At 36.2% G+C, this 22,023-nt stretch overlaps 1 protein-coding gene across 7 annotated transcripts in view; it reads left to right on the top strand.

Annotated features, from left to right (window-relative positions):
• Positions 1-22,023, top strand: part of rarab (retinoic acid receptor, alpha b) — a 210,618-nt gene that overhangs the window by 176,718 nt on the left and 11,877 nt on the right. For all 7 annotated transcript variants that reach the window (XM_052131689.1, XM_052131695.1, XM_052131690.1 and 4 more), the window contains 2 exons: positions 8,103-8,251; positions 18,964-19,105. In XM_052131689.1, coding sequence (XP_051987649.1) covers positions 8,103-8,251; positions 18,964-19,105 — 291 coding nt within the window. The remainder of the gene's footprint in view (positions 1-8,102; positions 8,252-18,963; positions 19,106-22,023) is intronic.

A 22,023-nucleotide genomic window follows, 5' to 3' on the forward strand; every position in this document is an offset into this window, starting at 1 on the left:
TTGATATGCCATGTTTGAGGTCGATGAATGATTTTGCATGCCACCTTCTTGGAGTCATCCTTTATCCCCTCAATTATCCCACACTTTGGATTTCCTGCCCGACATAATTATCACATGGACCAGCCATGTAAACGATCATGTCTGTCTGTCACAGACTGCGTGACTTTGGCACTTCCTGTGGATTTTTTTTGTTCTGTGACCAACCAACAAATCAAAACTTGGTCAACCAGGACTCTTCTCATCGATTAACATTTGTTCGACTTTTAGGGGCAGCCCTATGACAAACATGTGAATACTGTATTTGTACATGTCTATGTACATGTCCCCCCCCCCCCACACACACACCAAGTACTTGAATAGACAAAATGCCCATGCCTAGTTGCATCCCTATATGGTTGTTCCCCTCTTATTCATGTTATGCTGCTGAGCTCATTGACTGCTCTGGAGAAGATGCCATGTTTATCCTCCACATCATCCATAAACGGAATATAATGGAATAGTAGGGAATTTAAATAAGAGAAGTGTGTAAATTCTGCACCACTAGCATCGCCAAACGGAATTGTGAAATAACTTTCCAAACAGGTTTTCTGGATGCTCTACCCATCAGCCATTGTTGGAACCAACAGTTAGCCCAATCCCAAACTCATGCCATTGGTTGAGACAGTGTTTGCTATGTTGGCTAATCGGGATGCTCAAACAAAGTAATGTTTACTCTTGTACTACATAGGAGTACAGGAGTAAACATTACTTTGTTTGAGCATCCCGATTAGCCAACATGGCAAACACAGGCTCAACCAATGTCAAGTAGTGTACTATTTAGGAGTTATCTTTGCTTATTACATGGCTCTCTGGAATACTTTATTCTGATTGGTCAATGGTGCCATCTAGCAGTCTGATATTTCTCGGTAACAAGTGCACATCCAGGTATAAGACCGCTCATCTGGGTATTGTGAGCTATCATTCCTGCTGCTCAGATCACTGTGCGATCCCTACAAGTTAACTTACAAAATAATTTCAACTCAAATCAATGTTTCATGTGCATTTATTTATTTATTTGGCAAGTAGTCTTGTAATAGACTGGATAATTTTCACAAAATAAACACCAACAGAACTCAGAGGTGAATTTCAGCTGTTCAGCAATTTGATGAACACAAATCATCTGTGTTTTATGTTCATGTATTTATATATTTGCTTCGTAGCCATGTAATAAATGGAATAATGTACAGTCAGCCGGTTATTGTTGCAAAATAAACAAGTGATCTATCATCAGCATTTAAACTTTGTTTCTCATTTTTATCATTAGCCATTATTTATCTTCTCTTCACATCACAGCTTGATAGTGTTGTGGAATGTGTTCGTTCACACTTGCTAAAATAATTGCCAGCTTTTTCACAACACACTGCATTGAACTTATTTGCATTTGAACATGTGGAGGGATACGTGTTTGCGTGTGTGGGGACGTTTGCTGTGTCTTTGTGGAGAGCGATAAGAACTCGACATCCTCATCTGACTTGACAGTGCCAGAGTGGGTATTTTTAGTGTCATCTGTGCTTTTTCTGAACAGAGGAAATATACATTCTGTTGCACACTGGCTCAGCAACTGTGCATGAATAGTTTAATAAAGTTGTGTGTAGCAGCTTGCCAATATATTTTTAAAAAGTCTATTTCTAGAGTAGTGGTTATCAAACGTTTTTAGTGTGGGGCCTCCCTTGTGTACGGTTCATCCCTTTGCAGCCCCCAATCAGGGAAACGCGTGATATATAAGCTTAAACTTACAATTATAATTAAATGACAAAACATATAATTTGAAACCTAATAACGCAACATGGAACTTAAGTTTAACATCACTGTAAATGTGCGCAGCTTGTCATAGTGAGAAGACAAGTTAAGGGCTCTGCAGAGCTTTGTCAATTCTGGGTGTTATTGGTGACTGGCAGACGATGACCAATAATACCCAAGTCATCCTCTACATTAAACTGTGCCCTGTATTTTGACATCAGGGTGGGGAATTATGTCTCACAAAGATATGTGATTAGGACAAGCAACAATATCCTTTCTATTCATATTTAGTATAATTGTATTAATATATCCAATTTTCCTGTTGTGACATTTGACGCCTGAACTTATGATCTTATATAACACCATCAGAATAAAAACACCCTAATTCATCTATCCTAATGCAAAATACTTTTAAAAGTAGGCCTACCCTTTTAAATTGTCGGCTTGTTGGTTATTGCATTAAAAGCAAGGGTTCTCTCTCACACATGGATGAGCGCGCGCGCACACTCACTCACACTCTCTCTTTGATGAGCACATGCAAGTCGTTGCAAGCAAGTTTCTTGCTTGTTTTTTGACTGTCAAGGTGACGGACTGTGTTTTGAATGATCCGTCAATGTATCTCAAATTTGGTAAATGACAAATGTCTTAAATGTGCCACTCAGGCGCAAGATGCTGAAAAATATTTTGAGACTGCGAAACAGTTAAAAGTGATGAGGTTTCAACATCAAATGATGTTTGTACTACCTAAACAGAGTTTTAGTCATTTCATAAGCTCTCAGTCGTGGCAGCTCTTTGACAGGACAGTACAGCTCGGGCGCCACTCCACTCACAGCTTGAGATTTCTTCCTCCACACCCCAACTGACTGTCATGACTATTAATTAATGCTGGCTAAAGATGTCTGTGAAGTACGTTTACATAAGAAAACCATTACACTGCATATACGGACACAAAAAAACTTAAATTTTCAGTAAAGAATGAGAGGTAGTTTGTGCTTATGAGTGCATCATAGGAAGCATATTGAAAAACATTAACAACCATCAGGCTATTTCACCAGCCTATAGGCTACAGATTACTTAACTGATAATCTGTTCAGCAATCTGTAGCCTATAGGCTGGTGAAATAGCCTTAAAATACATTTAAATTAATGTTCATGACTAATCTGTTTAATATTTCTACAATGTTTGGTAATGACTAATGAAAGTATAAAGTGTTATAAATATAATTTCATAAAGGTGATCACAGTCATGACTCATGTTGTTGGTTAACTGAAAAGAAAATAACTTGAAAAATGTTTATCAGAGAAGGTGTCTAATGCCCTTGGTCAGGTATATCTTATCTTTGTCAAGTATGTCTCTTGTTTCTGAATTCTGAAGTCATTCTTAATGCCTGCTTGTGCATATATTTTTTATCATGAAAAGTCTTTAAAAACTGAACTCTGACTGAACTCAAAATTTGTGACTTTGCCCCTAAAACAAATCACTTATTGGCACAAGCACTCTAAAACCGAAATGTTAACGTAGAGCCCTGTACCCAGTTTTAAAACCACTGATCTAGAGAACAGCTGCAGTATATAATGCAGATATATACAACTTGGTGACCACAAATAAGATGTAGCCTACACACAATTCAAATGAACATGAATTTAAATAAACATATTTTTACTCAATATTTGCTTAAAATAAACTAATTCACAAATATTTGATTACAAAATGTGCATTATACATTGACAAGGCTTTTGAACTGACATAAAGGGCAATTAACCATTTCTCTTAAGTGACCAATATAATCTCAAAATGGGCAAATATTATATTAGCCTATCACTAGTTTACTGTTTTAAAGGGCAATAGACGGAAATATCATGATTTAGATATTTATTTTGCTCTATCCATGTTTGCATTTAAGACGTCTGTGAGATAGGATCTTTGCTGTTGGTAGATCTGGTCTTCGAGCACACAGCCCTGTTTTTTTAAGGTTTAATTAGATATCTGGCTCACTTAGTTGAATGTAAAAACAGACCGCTGTGTTCTGCCTTTCTTTACTAGACAACCTTCACAGACCTGTTTATCAGAAAAGGTTTGGTGCAGGATAAAGTGTATTTGTGTGAAAGCCAATGAACAGGGTATTTATTTATTTATTTATTTATTTTTAATCACCTATTAGTAGTCACCTATTCAGTGTTCACCAACTTGGCCTGTCCTGATGAACAACAGCATTAACAACATCAGTATTAACAGAAGTCATTTGCATAAACTCTCAAAGATACAGTAGCAAATAAAGTTACTTAAAGCAAAAAGGCCTATTTAGCCTAATTGTAAGAATCATAGAGAGGGAGGAAAATAATCGTGCAAAATAAAAATGGTCATGGTGTATTAGTCAGTATAGGGCTTGCTAAAACCAAGCTTGAACGTTTGCAAACTGCACCCACATAGCAAGTCTCCTTCACCAGTAACCTCTCTCTCTTCATCTCTCATTTTCCCCCATGCAATGGCATTTTTGAAAGGCACAGTGGGAAAGGGTGGGGGCAGGGAAAAGACAGATGTGGGTGCAGAGTGAATGTGTCCGTGTGTGTTCAGGATGTCGTGTGTGAGTGTGTATGTGCATTTACATCATGAAAATATACTGGTGCCATCATCACCACCAGTTGTTCAATAATATGTGTAATGTTACATGAACACATCAGTTTAGGTTGTACAACGATGATAAGAATTTTAGCTATTCAAAATATGCTCAATTTGTCAAGTCCTTATTGTTTTGTGCCCCTGACTTGTTCAAAGGTTAAGACGTACTCTGCTCCTTGTGTGATGCATTGAGAGTTTTCATTATGGTCTGCGTCCTGCTATTTAAAGGGGCAATCCGCCCCTAACATCTCCTTTTGTGTTTTATGGAACAAATACGGGTTTGGAACAACATGAGTAAATGATGACAGAATGTTTGTTTTGGAGTGAACACTTTATAGTCAGATAAAGTATAGTCATTTCATAAGATCTCAGTTGTGGCAGCTCTTTGACAGGACAGTAAAGCTCGGGCGCCCCCTCCACTCAAGCACAGCTTGGGATTTCTCCCTCTACACCCCAGCTGACTGTCATGACTGTATTAATTAATGCTGGCTCTGGTCCCAGTCGGTAGCAGCAGAAACTGAGAAGAAAAGCGAGCAAGTGTGTAAGGAGAGCATGGCACTTCTCCGTTTGTCTGCTCTCAGCAGCAATGGAGATGTTCTCTTGTCAAGCATGATCTTAGCTGTTTCCATTCCCTTGCTGAGGTTCCCCAGGTAACAGAGAGAAGATTTGAAGGTTTATGCCAACAATGAAGGTCTCTGCAGACAGTTGCCAAAAAAAATTTAAGAAGCAGAATGCTGTTTTCCAGAATTAACCTAATGACCCATGCAGGGTTGGAAAATAACTTGTTTGCCCACCAGCCACATTATCTGGTGAATGCACAATTTTACTAACCACTTGAGGGTTCATTTACCAAAAAAGTTTTCAAATCAAATATCAAATAATTCGCTATGTACAGTTGAAGTCAGAAGTTTACATACAACTTAGCCAAATACATTTAAACACAGTTTTTCTCAATTCCTGGCATTTAATGGTAGAAAACCATTGGTTTTTGTAGGATCACTACTTTATTTTAAGGATGAGAAATGTCAGAATCATAGTAGAGAGAATTATTTATTTCAGCTTTTATTTCTTTCATCATATTCCCAGTGGGTCAGATGTTTACATACACTTTGATAGTATTCGTTATCATTTCCTTTAAATTGTTTAACTTTGTTCAAACGTTTTGTGTAGCCTTCCACAAGCTTCTCACAATATGTTGCTGGAATTTTGGCCCATTCCTCCAGGTGTCAGTTTTGTAGTCTTCTTTGCTTGCACTTTTTCTGTTCTGCCCACAAATGGTCTATCAAATTGAGGTCAGGGCTTTGTGATGGCCACTCCAATACCTTGCTTGACTTTGTTGTCCTTCAGCCATTTTGCCAAAACTTTGGAGGTATGCTCTCCTTCCTGAACAGTATGATGGCTGCATGGTCACATGGTGTTTATGCTTGCGTACTATTGTTTGTACATATGAACGTGTTACCTTCAGGCTGATTTCTTTAGATTTATCCATGATGTCAATTACAAAGGCTCTGAGTTTGAAGGCCTTAAAATACATCCACAGGTACACCCCCAGTTGACTCCAATTAGCCTATTATAAACTAATTGTCTAAAGGCTTGACATAATTTTTTGGAATTTTCCAAGCTGCTTAAAGGTACAGTTAATTTAGTGTATGTAAACTTCTGACCCAATGGAATTGTGATATAGTCAATTAAAAGTGAAACAAATTGTCTGTAAACAATTGTTGAAAAAATTACTCATGTCATACACAAAGTAGATGTCCTAAACGACTTGCCAAAACTATTCTACCCTACAAAGGCAAAAGACCATAACTCGCTAGAGTGTGGAACTGAGAAAAATTACTTAACATTTTTTTTTTGTTGTCCAGCCAAATGTATTATAGGTAGGATACTGGAAATCTGGCAATTAGATGTTTTAGTAATGAAATTTAGGACCTCTATTTTGAAGTTACTGTACTCTGCCTTTGTATTGTCTGCAAAAAGTGAGAAGTCACGCCAAGGCAAAAGGCAGTAACTTCCACATTATCAATATTTGGTTGCAGATCACTATTTACAAAATCATAACACCTGTATAAAATCTAGTGATCCATAGCGGGAAATAATATATTTAATTGGTGTGCAGCAAAACTAACAGGTTGACTGCAGATAGGTCACATTGAAATATGTGATTAAATACAAGATAATCATATTTCTAATGCGTAAACATAATAATTTAATAATGGAATGCAAAGATATAACTAATCATGTACAAATTTAAAATGCATGGGATCGGAATAAGAGATAATAAATCATGAACTTGGCATCCTGTTAATTTCTTTTTGTTTCATGATGTTCTTACTCATCCTCCACAACATTGCTCACTGGCAGTGAACACCAGAAAGCCCTCCTATTTGGGGGCATAAAAGGACATAGATTTGGGCGGGCTCTGGTGCTGTAAGTGGTGCTGTCGCTGGAGTGCGGGGAAACTCCATAAGAGCAACAAGGGTGGTGTCAGGTGTGCTGCAGAACAGCTCATCGGAACCAAACACCGGGAAACTAATATCCAGACAACTATCAAGAACTGTCCATGTTTTTGATTTGGGTGCTGAATCACAATCAATATCCCCACAAGTATTTTGATCTGAAATAGAAAGCTTTTGTAACATTATAAATGTCTTTACTGTCACTTCTGATCAATATAATGCATCCTTGCTGAATAAAAGTATTAATTTCTTTCCAAAATAAAAAAAAAAATCTTACTGACCTCAAACTTTTGAAAGGTAGTGTATAATGTTACAAAAGCTTTCTATTTCAGATAAATGCTGTTATTTTGAACTTTCTTTTCCTCAAAGAAAGCGCATCCTATATATTTTCTTTATTTTACAAAAGCACTAGGATTTGTTGTTATTGTGAGTGCACACAAATAAAAGTAGCCCCTTTATAGTTTCTAATGATACACTTATCTGTTTTCCCAAAAATTCTGGAGTTTAAGTTTTTTCCGATGTTATGAGGAAAAAATCCTGCAGGACTCGCCGGGGTGTCCGTTGACCCCAGAGGACGCTATAGTAAAAACACTCAATAATATTTGTTTACTACACTTTTATTACAAAGTATCGTGTGTGTGTCAGATTGCTTTAATGACAGATGTATGTCAGTACACAGGCTACGCTGTAATTTAAACGTGGCAAACTTTAATGTAAAAACATTTTACACAGTTTTCACAAACATTTGCGCAGTAACTTAATTTTGACGCACGGCTAAACAAAAGGCAGTGTACCCTAACTCAATTTGAGTGTTCCAAAAATAAGTCTAAGAGCTGTAATTGGAGTTACGTAGTTCTTCCTTGGTTTCTCCTGGGCTTTTGGAAGTTACTGTTAAGACAACCCATTATTTTCTCGGAAAAACAACAAAATTGACTCAAGATATTTATACACATGATTAAGGAGGTCTTGAATGTCTCAAAAATATCAATAACATTTTCATTTTTGACCAAAAACAGTCAGCCTTTTGCATATGCATGGCAGCATAGTTTGCTAATATGAAATCTGTGTAGTGGTTAAAATAATTTGTTTTAATGACTTCAACCTAAGTGTATGTAAACTTGTCTTCAAATGTAAATTAAACTGAAGACACGCATAAACACTTTGGCTGGTGGTGGGTAACAAAATGTAAAGAATCTTTGAATTACTGCATATCTCTGAATCAGATTTGTTTCTTTTATCTTTTAGCTCTTGAGACCCAGAGCACTAGCTCGGAGGAGATTGTACCCAGCCCCCCCTCTCCACCGCCACCTCCACGGGTCTATAAACCCTGTTTCGTTTGTCAGGACAAGTCATCAGGCTACCACTATGGAGTCAGTGCATGTGAAGGCTGCAAGGTAAGAATCCAAACCTCCTTACATTTCTGTCATGCTAGTGTGCAAACAGTGGTTCTAAGCTGGTTTTGCTTCAAGACCCAGATTCAAATTGAACATATGTCTAATTTGGCAAGCCAACGTGGGCTACCAAGTGACTGATGAATTTGTGCTAATTGCATTGTTGGCATTAACAACAAAAGATAGGTGAAGAGTTTTCTCCTACGTTTTAAAAGTTTATATGCATCTTGCCGTTCTAAATGCAAGGATATTGGAAAACCTCTCAGAACAGACCTGTGACCCATTTTTGGGTTTCAAACCACCTTTAGAGAATCGCTGATATATATACATTTTTATACTTGTAAAATCATGAATCTTTGAATGAACAACCATTGGAAACATTGTACACAAAGTATCTTTGAGGTTTAATCCTTCCATTAGATATTTATAGTGCTGCCATCATCCCAGGCTGATACTGCTTTTTTTACTGACAAAAAAGCCCCCCTATGGCACAGTGGTGAACTCTTGCCTTTTATTTCGGTGCTCCTTAATAATTGAAGGCTGGTAGTATATACAATATATGACATACACCATGTTGCCACGAGAAAGGGAAACACACAGGGGTTTGGAGTTCATCTAGTTGTGATTGTTACAAAGCCCCCTTATCAGAGAGCAGCCGCAGGGAAGCGTAGGTGGAGTCTACACATCCGCACACACAGTGGTGCTTGGTGAGAAAAAAACATGACTTCATTAAATTTGCATGTGCTATATTCTCCCTTTCTCACTGCCTTTGAATGGTTGGAGGACATATCAGCACTTCCTTCAAAAGCACCCATCACTCTCTTTCTCCCCCTCTCGTTCGCCTCCACAGCCTTGTCTGTTTTGAGGTGCACAAAGAGAGGAGTCAGCATATTCCTATTGTATAGGACTTGCTGTCCTGAAGCCAGAAACATGGTTTGAGGCATCATAATGCATTTTCAGGGCTCTTGAAATCTCCTGAATGTGTTGATATTGTGGTCTAAATATGCAGCTAACTTGTAAAGGCCAAGTATACTTTGTCCATGTGTCGTTACGTCTCAGACACCATGCACATGACAAACATTTCGTAATAAGTAAATTGTGCGCATACTGTACGCATGCAGGTCAGTATTTATAGATATTTGGACAGTCCACGACTGCATGTCGTCTGCGTATATGCCTGGTGTTCACTGTCCTAAAAAGTATTACAAATCAGTCATAGTGCGCGTGTTGAAGACGTCCCGTACAGGTTTGCGGTCAAAAGAGGATAATTTGAAAGGACTCTGCAGGAGAGTGAACGGCACATGAAAAAAACTTACACCTCAGCCTCAAGTGGACATTCACACAATGCTTCCAACTATATATATATAGAGGGAGAGAGAGAGAGAGAGAGAGAGAGAGAGAGATAGAACACTTAAATTATTGATTGCTTTCAGGATGTGAAGAGACATTCAACCAGTATAACAAAAATAAATTCTGGAAAAGATTGCACACCCTAGCTTAAATGTACAGATACAAGTTGAAAAATATTTGCAAAGGAAAATGGCTTTTCTACTGAAGACTTAGACTGGAACTACTGTTAATTTTGCTGCTACATTATCCTGTAGACTAGTTAACAACGAAGTTTTGTTTTTTAATAAGCTATACATTTATATAGAAATAATGTGTAGTTAGAGGTTTGTATTTCATTACATATTAAAGAGTACTCCCAATTATTTTCACACAATGGGGTAAAGATATTATAATCTGATTATGCAAAAAAACAACAACACTGGTATCAGATTTCAGATATCGGAATCTGATCAGAAGAGAAAGTGGTATCGGTGCATCCCTAGTCTCAACAGCCACCAAGCCAGCATCCTGACTGAAACACCACGGAGTGGTGGTGGCGTAGTGGCTAAAACACAGGGCTGGTAATCAGAAGGTCACAGGTTCTAACCCCATGGCCACCACCATTGTGTCCTTGAGCAAGGCACTTAACTCCAGGTAGCTCTGGGGGGATTGTCCCTGTAAGTCGCTTTGGATAAAAGCACTGTAAGTGCACTGTAAGTCGCTTTGGATAAAAGCGTCTGCCAAATGCATAAATGCATAAATGTAAATAAACTTCATAAATTACTCATTTGAAAGCCCTTCATGAGCAGCACCTCTGTTAATGACCACTCTGAGTGCCACACATCCAGCGTTCCTCGTGAAGTGCACTAGAGACTCACAGTTGATTCCAGTAGTCTGGTGTTAGCAAGCTAATGATCCCATACTCCAGTATACTAGAGGACATTTAAGTATTGAGTTAAATTTAGCCTTTTTTATTAGATGGAATTTCAATTTTCAGACATTTTCATAATCAATCGTCGTGTGAATTCGATCAATTAATTTATGAATTGTTAACGTTAATATCGAAAAACGCACGTGGAGGACTCCAAATAATATGTGCATGTAGTCTACTGATTAAATAGAATTTAAATTAATATACTTAAGAAATGCAAGTATTGGCATGTTCCTCTTAAAATATTCTTAGTTCATTGTATTTTAATCCATTTAGGCTATGTGTAACGGGATCAATGGAAAGGAGGAGGCGAGAACCGGCTTTTCAATATAAATAATATTTTAATGATAAACTTAATAGAAGACACAAACACACCTGATGGACATGTCCGCTAACGATCTCTCTCTCCCGCACGATCCTCAGCAGTTGACCTTTAAACCTCAGAGGCTTGATTAGCCTAATACGGGACCGGGTGTGTATGATCACGACGATTAATTACTGTCAGTGAAATACTGTTAGTAGTAACTTCTAATGTTAGTTACTTAAGATATTATTTGTATACTTCAGTTCATTAAAACATAATGTAGTGTATCGTGGGATATTTCAGATCTTTGGACTTTTTTTAGTAGAATTTTTTTAGTAGAAATGAAGTCAAATAATTACACCCTGTGTAAATACAGAACATAACATAAGCTTCCGGTTCTCTAGTGTAAGTGTGAGCTGAATGTACATGTGTGCATTCCCAATGATCTCTGACGTAATTGTAGGTTGGAATGAAACAAGGAGATCAACAGTGATTGTTGTCAAGTACTTTAACACATTATCATGCTGTTTTGCCGAAAACATGAATGTTAATTTATAAAAATATAAAAATGCTCCTACATTGTTTACATTGAGCTGCTTCATCTCTAATCTGTGTGGCTTTGGCTCCTGTGATTTGGATAAGAAATGACAAGCAGCGCGCAAGCGCCCTGTACTGGCGGGTGACTGTAAAGACAGCTGTTGTCTCAGCTGTTGATCATAATCTGCTGTTATGATTACTGCGCATTTGTTCTTATTAAATTAGTTAATCGACAATCGATAAACTTAATCTGTCAAATTATTAATGACAATTAATCTATTTTCAATTAATCCATAACATTCCAAGATGGAATTGTTCAGTACTGAATGAATCTTTCCACAATTTTATTAAAATAAGCTTGTCAAAAATGCTGCTTGGACTTGGAAAGGATACATTTACTGCTTTGGATTTTGATCAAAGTGAGGTATGTTACATTATTAGTAAATATAATTTTGCTGCCAATTGTTTGGAACAGCCTTTGTTTCATGAGCATGTTATGATGCCTTACAATGTCACCTAGGTAGGCAGCTCACCTGGTTTTGAAACTGAGTTTGTGTCTACGACATAACTGTATATACAAATCTGTTTAACTCAACTTCATGGCCACCAGTCACAAATAACTAAAATACTCTCAAATACTGCTCTATCACACCAAGCAGACAAACACATCCTTGTTTTGAACTCGCCATCTCTTCACTCAAAATGCATTGGAAATAGAATACACACTTCATATAAACACACAGTGACCCACTCCTCCACCATCTCAGCATGCCTGGGGGTTTGCGTTCATGTTCGGGATTAGTGGAGACACTAAAGAGGCTTAGTGGGCCTGCCAATAGCAGTCACAGCATACCACAAACCATTTCCTTCATGCACTCCTCTCCTTTATTCTGCTCGGATCCTCCTGGCAGATCAGTGCTGGGTCACTCCAAGGCTGGCAGGGGTCAGCCTATGACCAGTGAGAGATTAGGCCACAGTATCACAAATCAGCCTTGCATCCATGATGTCCTCTCATCTAGGTCAGATTTTACTATGCTTTTTCACTTCCTCTCTCTCTCGCACACTCTTTCTCTCTAACAGATCCCTTTTAAAATTAATCTGGATACAAAAACTCATCATTGATCATGCTAATTTGGGTAGCCAGCTGGTAGGTAGATGTGCAATATGTAAACATCACTCCCCTGGCCTCAAGAGGCGCACTAGCGACTGACGCTTGAGGCTGTAGCCTTTAACCTCCTCATTAGCTCGCCCGCCTCCCATGCTGGAGATGCCAGTTTGAGTCCCATTTGGAGGGGTTGAGTAGGACCAGTTACACATACATAAAATGTATCTAACTCAAAGTGCTTCACAGGTCAGAGTTAAAAGCGTTTATGCCACGTACACACTAATAGGTTAATAGGTTGATTTTGCTGTGTTTATGTCTCTCATCTGTACTTAAAACAGTGTTTACCTCCACCGAAAATGGCCCGTATATATAAAAATATATTTCTTTAGAGGATTTAAGGCAAGAAGGCCTCATAAGACTTTGTAGCATTTTTTCCTTGGACATAATGTGCCAGTTCTATTCTTCCCTTCATTTGATTTTCAGCTTATGCACCAAATTAATTTGAATATGATACATTTTCAGTGTTCGCTGTTGACATCTCCCATATTTGCTGTTGTTTTATGTGAATACTAGTAGCTAGTCTGATTTTAATTGAATAAAGGTTCCAAATAAAGCTAATGTTCGTTTATAAAAATGCAATTGATAAGTTTCAGTAGGGCTGCACGATTATGGTTGATTGTTGGCCTTGATATTGAAATCGTGATTATTAATGACGATTAATAGATTAAATTACTGTGATTTCAATAAGCAGGCAACTGTGCTGGCAGGTTCTTCAGAATATCAGGTGGTTATGGGCTGCAGTATATTTTAAGTTTAAATACTGTAATAATGGTTCTTAATATTACTAAAAGTTATTATAAAGGTATATCTATGATTTGTAGTGAAGACGTTTATGTAGTAGATTCTTTCTGAACTATTGACACAGCCAGTTTTAACTCTGTGTGTCATGTTACAGGTTGCTGTATAGACATCCTCACACATTTAACACACTTCCAAAGCCTGAAAGATGTGGCATAAAAATAAAAAACTACAGTCAGACATGCAATATATAAGTGTCTTTACTGGTTAAATTATTGGTCCACATACAGTAAATAATACAATTTGACATGTTCAATATTCAAACTGAACAGCCGATTTAGATTGAACTTCCTTACTGCAATTATAATCCTGTATTGTGATCTTGTTTGCATAAGATCATTGTTCAATCATATTTGGCCTCAAACCTGTCACAGCAGTTGCACTTTGGAAAGTAAGAGTTTGTGTAATATGTTAAAATGTAAATCTACCAACAGCGGTTGTGGGTCAAATAGGAAATTATGTGAACAGACACGATAACAATGATGATGGTCTGTGAAATTTGAAGTTTTTCTATGTCCAAAACAAGCTGACTTCAAAACAAGCTACTTTGTAGTTGTACACAAAAATCAAGCTACCCAACAATATTCAAATTCTCCTGTTCTGCACTCACAAATGATCTCATAATAAACAACACAAGTCATTTATTTAGACCCTGTCTGTACCTTGATTATAACGGAAAGGGAACGTTTTAGTTTTGTTGCGTTGCTCGTTTGCGGGTTGTTTACTATGATGAATAAAAGGGGGCGACATTTAACAAATTGAAAATAATTCCAAATTGCTCACCTTTGTTCTACAGCCGCTTTTTGAGTGCCAGGTGATGTTTCTTTAGCACTAATTTTCATGTGCCATCGCAAACTGAGATGAAATATACTGTAAAACAAGAATCTGGACATATTCAAAACTTGCACATATGGATTGGTTGTTATTACTGATAGGACTTCCATCTCTGATTGGCCATTGCCTTTTAATTTATTTTTTTCACATTTGGGATTGGTTAGAAACTCAACCACTGCAAAAACGCATTCTAAACAGAAACCATTAAAAAAGGAGTAGACTTAAATAAAATACTGTAATCGTCAGTTTTCACGATTTGTGAAATCGTCATTTTGATTAATTGTGCAACCCTAAGTTTCAGTCCAGGACAGTATAACTTCAGGATCATGCCTGTATCCTCGTTAACTTGCCCCCTTTCAAAAGCCCACTGCTGCAGCCCTGATCCAATGGAATTACCCAGCTGCCTTTGTTTTGCTAGAACATTCTTCACACCTTGTGATGATATTCAGCTTAATTCCTGTGGCTTTCTGGCCCAGCCAACAGTGGCAAAGGAAAGAGTGAGTGGAGAAGGATAGAGGAAAAGAAGACTTTTGATTGCGGATTGGTGTGAGTTTTGTCACAGAATTGTTATCAATGAATCAGCTCTCCAGATCAGACAGCTGTTGGCTATAGCAAAGTTAAAGTTGGCCAGAATTAAAAGGACATCTGCTTCAGATGTTAACGGATACAAAATATTACAGTAGATAGCCTTGTGAGACTGAAATGTATCCACAGGTACATATTAGACAAAAACCTTGCCAATGTAAAGGCTAAGTTTGTACATGTACTCTATGCTGTGATGCACTATGGAAAATACCGTAATGATTATGAAAGCACAATTGTCACTTAATGTTTTATTTAAATATTTTTTTCTAAAAGGGCTTTTTTCTTAATTGTTTTATTTTTTTGGCATGGTTGTGCAATAATTTTATGTGGTACCTTACGGTCCAATTCTTCAGACAGCAGGATGCATTTTTTTTCTCAAACAGGTAGATGTGAGCACAGCTCAATGCAACAAAATAGATACGTTATTTATTAAAATATTTTTTTAATAATTTTTTTTGTTGTTGTTGAGTACTCTGATTTAGCTGGTGTACACAAGTAAACAAATTTACCAGAATACCCATCCCCAGTAAAAGTTATTTCACTGAGAATAAAAACTGCAAGGAGCCATTTACAACTTTATACAATAAACATTTCAGTGCTACCAGCCTTCTGTTCTGATATTCTGTTAGAATAAACCATTTCATCTCCATCTACCACATTGACCTCCAACAATGACCTCCAGAAGATCGGAGCAGGCATGAATAAAACATGGACCAAGAATGGGATCTCTGTAGGGAGATCAGGCCTCTGGGCAGCGCATTAGAAAACCATTTCAGTTCGGCAAGGCGCGCACACGTTCTGTCACACATCTGCCATGCTCACCTTTTCCTTTATTACTTTTTCATAGCTGAGACCAAGTGTGAGAGGGACATATCTTTTCAGTATGTGGGACTTGTCCTTGGACACAAGTTTAACGGAGTGCTTTGGTGAAAAGACATCAGTGTTTTTAGATGGCAGCCACTGGACAGACCTGTCAAAATCACACACGCAGAGAGCGAGAGACACTAAAAGCATTCCTGTGTGTACTGACTGATATGTTGAAGGCATTTCCACTAAAAGCCTCAGAGACTAATGTCTGTAAACCAGTGAGGGATGGGATTTTTTACTGTGCTTTAACTGTGGGTTTGCTTGTAGTATTTTCAGACATTTTCATAATGGTTGTGGAAATGAATGATCAATTTAACATTAATAATCGCAAAACGCACGTGGAGGACTCTAAATAATATGTGCATGTAGCCTACTGATTAAATATAATTTAAATTAATACATTTAAGAAATGCAAGTGTTGGCATTTTTCTCTATAAATATTCTTATTTTTTGTATTTAAATCCATTTAAGTTTAATTTCTGTTAATGAAATAACTTCTATCTTAGGATACACTTTTACATTTGAGTTCAATAAAACTTCATGTTGTGGATTGTGGGATATTTCAGACCTTTGGACTTATTTTTTTATAAGAAATGAAGTCGGGTGGCCTGGGTAGCTCAGCGAGAAAAGATGCTGACTACCACCCCTGGAGTCGCAAGTTCGAATCCAGAGTGTTCTGAGGTACTCCAAGGTCTCCTAAGTAACCAAATTGGCCCAGTTGCTAGGGAGGTTAGAGTCACATGGGGTATTGGAGTGGCCACCACAAAGCCCTGACATCAATCTGATAGAAAATTTGTGGGCAGAAATGAAAAAGCGTGTGCAAGCAAAGAAGCCTACAAACCAGACTCAGTTACACCAGTTCTGTGTGGAGGAATGGGCCACAATTCCAGCAACTTATTGTGAGAAGACCAGGATAATAATTTAAAGGCAATGCTGCCAAATACTATCAGTGTATGTAAACATCTGACCCACTGGGAATGTGATGAAAGAAATAAAATCTGAAATAAATCACTCTCTACTATTATTTTGACATTTCACATTCTTAAAATAAAGTAGTGATCTAACTGACCTAAAACAGGGAATGTTTTCTACCATTAAATGCCAGGAATTGAGAAAAACTGAATTTAAATGTATTTGGCTAAGGTGTATGTAAAATTCTGACTTCAACTGTTATAGTTATGTGGTATAACCAACATGTAATATCCATGTTGTCATGTGATTGTGAGAAAATTCCTTTAGACCCTCAAGATTGTGAAGTTTTTAAAAAATACAATTATTTTGCTAATATTTTTCACCTTGCATAATGTTTAAAACTTTTTTAATTTAGAGTTGTGTACACTCATATTCAAGTTTCAAGGATTTTAATTTAAAGGTATTTTAATTCCTTTTACTTGATGGTTAGACATGATATTTTTGGTAGAAAATGCTATAAATGTTTTGTCAAAATTGTGAAACCAGCATAGATTCAATGATTACATTTCTGCAAACTTGACACGTGTTCAAACAATATTATTTGTCAATGATCCATTACAGTATATACATGTAATGTTTGTTTTCAGTAACACTTTACAACAAGTTGTATATGTTAACATATGTTTCATGAACTTACTGTACAATGAGCAGTACTTTTAAAATATGTTTGAAACTTGGCTTATATTAAATTATAAATAGACAATTTTTTCTTTTATTAAAAGTTTTATGCATTAACATTTATTCATTATGATAATTGTATCATAACAATTGTATGTTTATAAATTAATATTAACCAAGATTAATAAATACTCTTAAAAACTAATGTTCACATATGGAACCCTAGTAAGTGTTAGCATAGCATTTTCTTTTTTTATGCTTTCTTTACAAACAAAAGGTTAAATGAAACTTATTGAACTAGAAATTCATAAATGTACTTTAGTTAAAACCTGCAGCATATGGTGCAAACGTTACTGATTTGTTTATAATTTTTCAACCCATACTAATTGCTTACAAGACATGAAAAGTAATTCTCGCAGTTTCAGCAGAACCTCATCTAAGTTAGTTAGCTAGATAATGTACCATTGTCAACCTATATTTAAATTAGCACAATTTAAAAAAATGTACAATACAGAGTTAAACTGATGTATAGCCATAGGTATGTGCATATCTCAGCAATGTTATTGTGAACACTGCACATCCAATTAGATTTTAGAGCCAGTACCATTTGTTTCCTAAAGTCAGGTAGACCTATGTATCAGGGGCGTCATTTGCGTATGGCAGACTTTGGCACTTCAGTCTGTGTCGGCCTTGTTTCCCCAAAGCATTATAAGCCCAATTATATCATAGAAACTACCGTACAAATAATGAATGAAGGAATGAATGTTACATTTATATAGCGCTTTTCTGACACAACACTCAAAGCACTTTGTGAACAGATGACTCTCCTCAACCACCACCAGTGTGCAGCATCCACCTGGATGATGCGACAGCAGCCATAATGTGCCAGTACGCTCACCACACACCAGCTATTGGTGGAGAGGAAAGAGTTGAGTTATAGGGCCAATATAAGGAGGCCATGATTGAGAAGGGCAAATGGGGGTGGAATTTGGCCAGGACGAAGGTTTACACAAAGGTTTACACGCCTACTCTTTACGAGAAGTGCCCTGGGATTTTTAATGACTACAGATAGTCAGGACCTCGGTTAAACGTCTCATCCGAAGGATGGAGCATCTTAGAATTATGGGCTGTTTCCTAAAAGCATCGTAATTTAACTGCTTGAAAATGGCGTAGATCTGGAGTAAGGACATATCTGACTTATGCAGACACATACAGGACAGTTGTGAAATTACATCTCATACAATTTAATACAGTTAATGTCTTACACTTTATGCACTTTATATAGACGTATAAAATGTGACCATGATACTTAAATTTGTAATTGTATTTATATTTAAATACAAAATAATTATAAAGGTCTACTTATATTAAATAACCTACATAGGCCTTTTTTTTGTTTGTTTAATATATATAGTTCAACATTATGGCATAAAATAGAGCAATGAAGGGGGGGGGGGGGGTGGAAGAAAAATATATTTTTGGATAAAATAGTTTAATAGCATAAATCAATAAATTACTGACACATATTTGTGTGCAGGACTAAAGTGGCTGAATTACAAATTAAATTCAGAGGGAATTCAGATGTTTTATATTATGCACTTGTAATAGGCCCACTGCCAACTCAGTAAAGATATTTATGTAAACGAAACACTGAAAATGTACTTATGATGAACAAATTCCTGACTTCATGGGGTTGGCATTTATGTACTTATGCCTGTCAATGTAAACAGTCTGACTCTTATAAACTTCCTTGCCTCCTTTCTCTCTGTCCTTAGGGCTTTTTCCGAAGAAGTATTCAGAAGAACATGGTGTACACTTGCCACAGAGAGAAAAGCTGTATCATCAACAAAGTCACCCGAAACCGCTGCCAGTACTGCAGACTGCAGAAGTGTCTGGAAGTGGGCATGTCTAAAGAATGTGAGTACTTGTCTTTGTATGTATGTGTGTGGATTAGTGGTTTTACTGTTCCATCAGGGCCTGTACTATACTATATTTATTTTACTTCACCACAACGTCCTATACTACACTTTATTTACTATACTGCGCTTTCCAGGGCATTTACTATAATATGAGGGCTTATAGCTACGTATATACAATGCCATGAGTCAATACTACATTTTGTTTGATATATATTAAGCCACTGCTATGAGAGCCTATATTATACTATGTATAACTTTCCAATGCTTATAGTATAATACTATACTATGCTGTACTATGCTATTCTATACCATACTATGAGATACTAATCTATGCAGGACCTATATTATAGTACTATACTGTACTATATACTATACTATGGTATTCTATACTATGGAAGGCCTATAGTATAGTAGTATACTATGCTGTGCTATATTATACTATACCATGCTATTGTACAGTACTATTCATGGCCCATACTTTGCTTTGCTATAACTACACTGTACTGTGTTTATGATACACTACTATCCATCTATAATATGAGGGCTTAAAGCTATTATGCATTCCCCTTGTTATATGATGTGTTCTATACTATACTGTACTGTATTACGCTGTACTATATAAGGTGTATACTATGCCATGTGTCTACACTACATTCAGTTTTTTTATACTATGCCAATGTAATGAGAGCCAATAGAGTTCTATGTTTTTATATAGCACTATACTTTCCAGGGTCTAGAGTATACTATATTGTGTTTCTCATACAATACTATCCAGGGCCTATACTATACTATATTGTGTTATACAATTCTGTTCAGGGCCTATACTATACTATATTGTGTTTATTATACAATACTATCCAGGGCCTATACTATACTATATTGTGTTTATTATAGAATACTATCCAGGGCCTATACTATACTATATTGTGTTTATTATAGAATACTATTCAGGGCCTATACTATATTGTGTTTATTATACAATACTATCCAGGGCCTATACTATACTATATTGTGTTTATTATAGAATACTATTCAGGTCCTATACTATACTATATTGTGTTTCTCATACAATACTATCCAGGGCCTATACTATACTATATTGTGTTATACAATTCTGTTCAGGGCCTATACTATACTATATTGTGTTTATTATAGAATACTATTCAGGGCCTATACTATACTATATTGTGTTTATTATACAATACTATCCAGGGCCTATACTATACTATATTGTGTTATACAATTCTGTTCAGGGCCTATACTATACTATATTGTGTTTATTATACAATACTATCCAGGGCCTATACTATATTGTGTTTATTATAGAATACTATTCAGGGCCTATACTATACTATATTGTGTTTATTATAGAATACTATTCAGGGCCTATACTATATTGTGTTTATTATAGAATACTATTCAGGGCCTATACTATATTGTGTTTATTATAGAATACTATTCAGGGCCTATACTATATTGTGTTTCTCATACAATACTATCCAGAGCCTATACTATACTATATTGTGTTATACAATTCTGTTCAGGGCCTATACTATACTATATTGTGTTTATTATAGAATACTATTCAGGGCCTATACTATACTATATTGTGTTTATTATACAATACTATCCAGGGCCTATACTATACTATATTGTGTTATACAATTCTGTTCAGGGCCTATACTATACTATATTGTGTTTATTATACAATACTATCCAGGGCCTATACTATACTATATTGTGTTTATTATAGAATACTATTCAGGGCCTATACTATATTGTGTTTATTATAGAATACTATCCAGGGCCTATACTATACTATATTGTGTTTATTATAGAATACTATTCAGGGCCTATACTATATTGTGTTTATTATAGAATACTATCCAGGGCCTATACTATACTATTCAGGGCCTATACTATATTGTGTTTATTATAGAATACTATTCAGGGCCTATACTATACTATATTGTGTTTATTATAGAATACTATTAAGGGCCTATACTATATTGTGTTTATTATAGAATACTATTCAGGGCCTATACTATATTGTGTTTATTATAGAATACTATTAAGGGCCTATACTATACTATATTGTGTTTATTATAGAATACTATTCAGGGCCTATACTATATTGTGTTCATTATCCAATTCTATTCAGGGCCTATACTATACTATGTTGTGTTTATTATAGAATACTATTCAGGCCCTATACTAGGGCTGCACGATTTGGGGAAAATGTCATATTGCGATTATTGAGGTTAATATTGCGATTTGCGATTATAATAAACAAATGGTATCACGATTCAACTTGCTTGGTTATCAAGAAAAATGCATATAGATTACTGAGATTACTACAAATAGAATATATGCTGAAATGTGTATTTTTCAACTCATAAATGCACAGTGTTTTCAAATTAAAATATTTTTACAAAATTAAATATCTTCTCAATATTACACCTAAATAAAATAGAACAATAAATAAAAACCTAAAAATGTTCATGAAAATAAGCTTGTCCAAACAAACAGGGACATTTAAGCAGGATGTAACGTACTTTCTATAATCTTTTTTGAAAAGGAAACTGGATATAAAAGTGTGCTTCACTCAAACCACTAAAACTGTCGTTGTTGTTGTGTGTATATATATACATACACACATTTTATTGTTGTTGTGATTTTAATGTTATTTTTCACATAAGATTGATATTTTGATGATCTCATCAATGATGCAACATGTTGCAAGCTGCAGACAGCGGGGGTGTGAGACAAGCGTCTCCGTGTTAGAGTGCGCATCAGCCGGCAGAACTTTAAATCTCTCCGGTCTCGACTCCGCTCAGATAGGGTCACTTCACGACTGGTTGAAGCGGCTCTGACCGCACAGATAATGACAGTTTTGGAGTTTGTGTTTATTTACAT

Source organism: Xyrauchen texanus, chromosome 8, assembly GCF_025860055.1.
Source record: "Xyrauchen texanus isolate HMW12.3.18 chromosome 8, RBS_HiC_50CHRs, whole genome shotgun sequence".
Lineage (NCBI taxonomy): Eukaryota > Metazoa > Chordata > Actinopteri > Cypriniformes > Catostomidae > Xyrauchen > Xyrauchen texanus.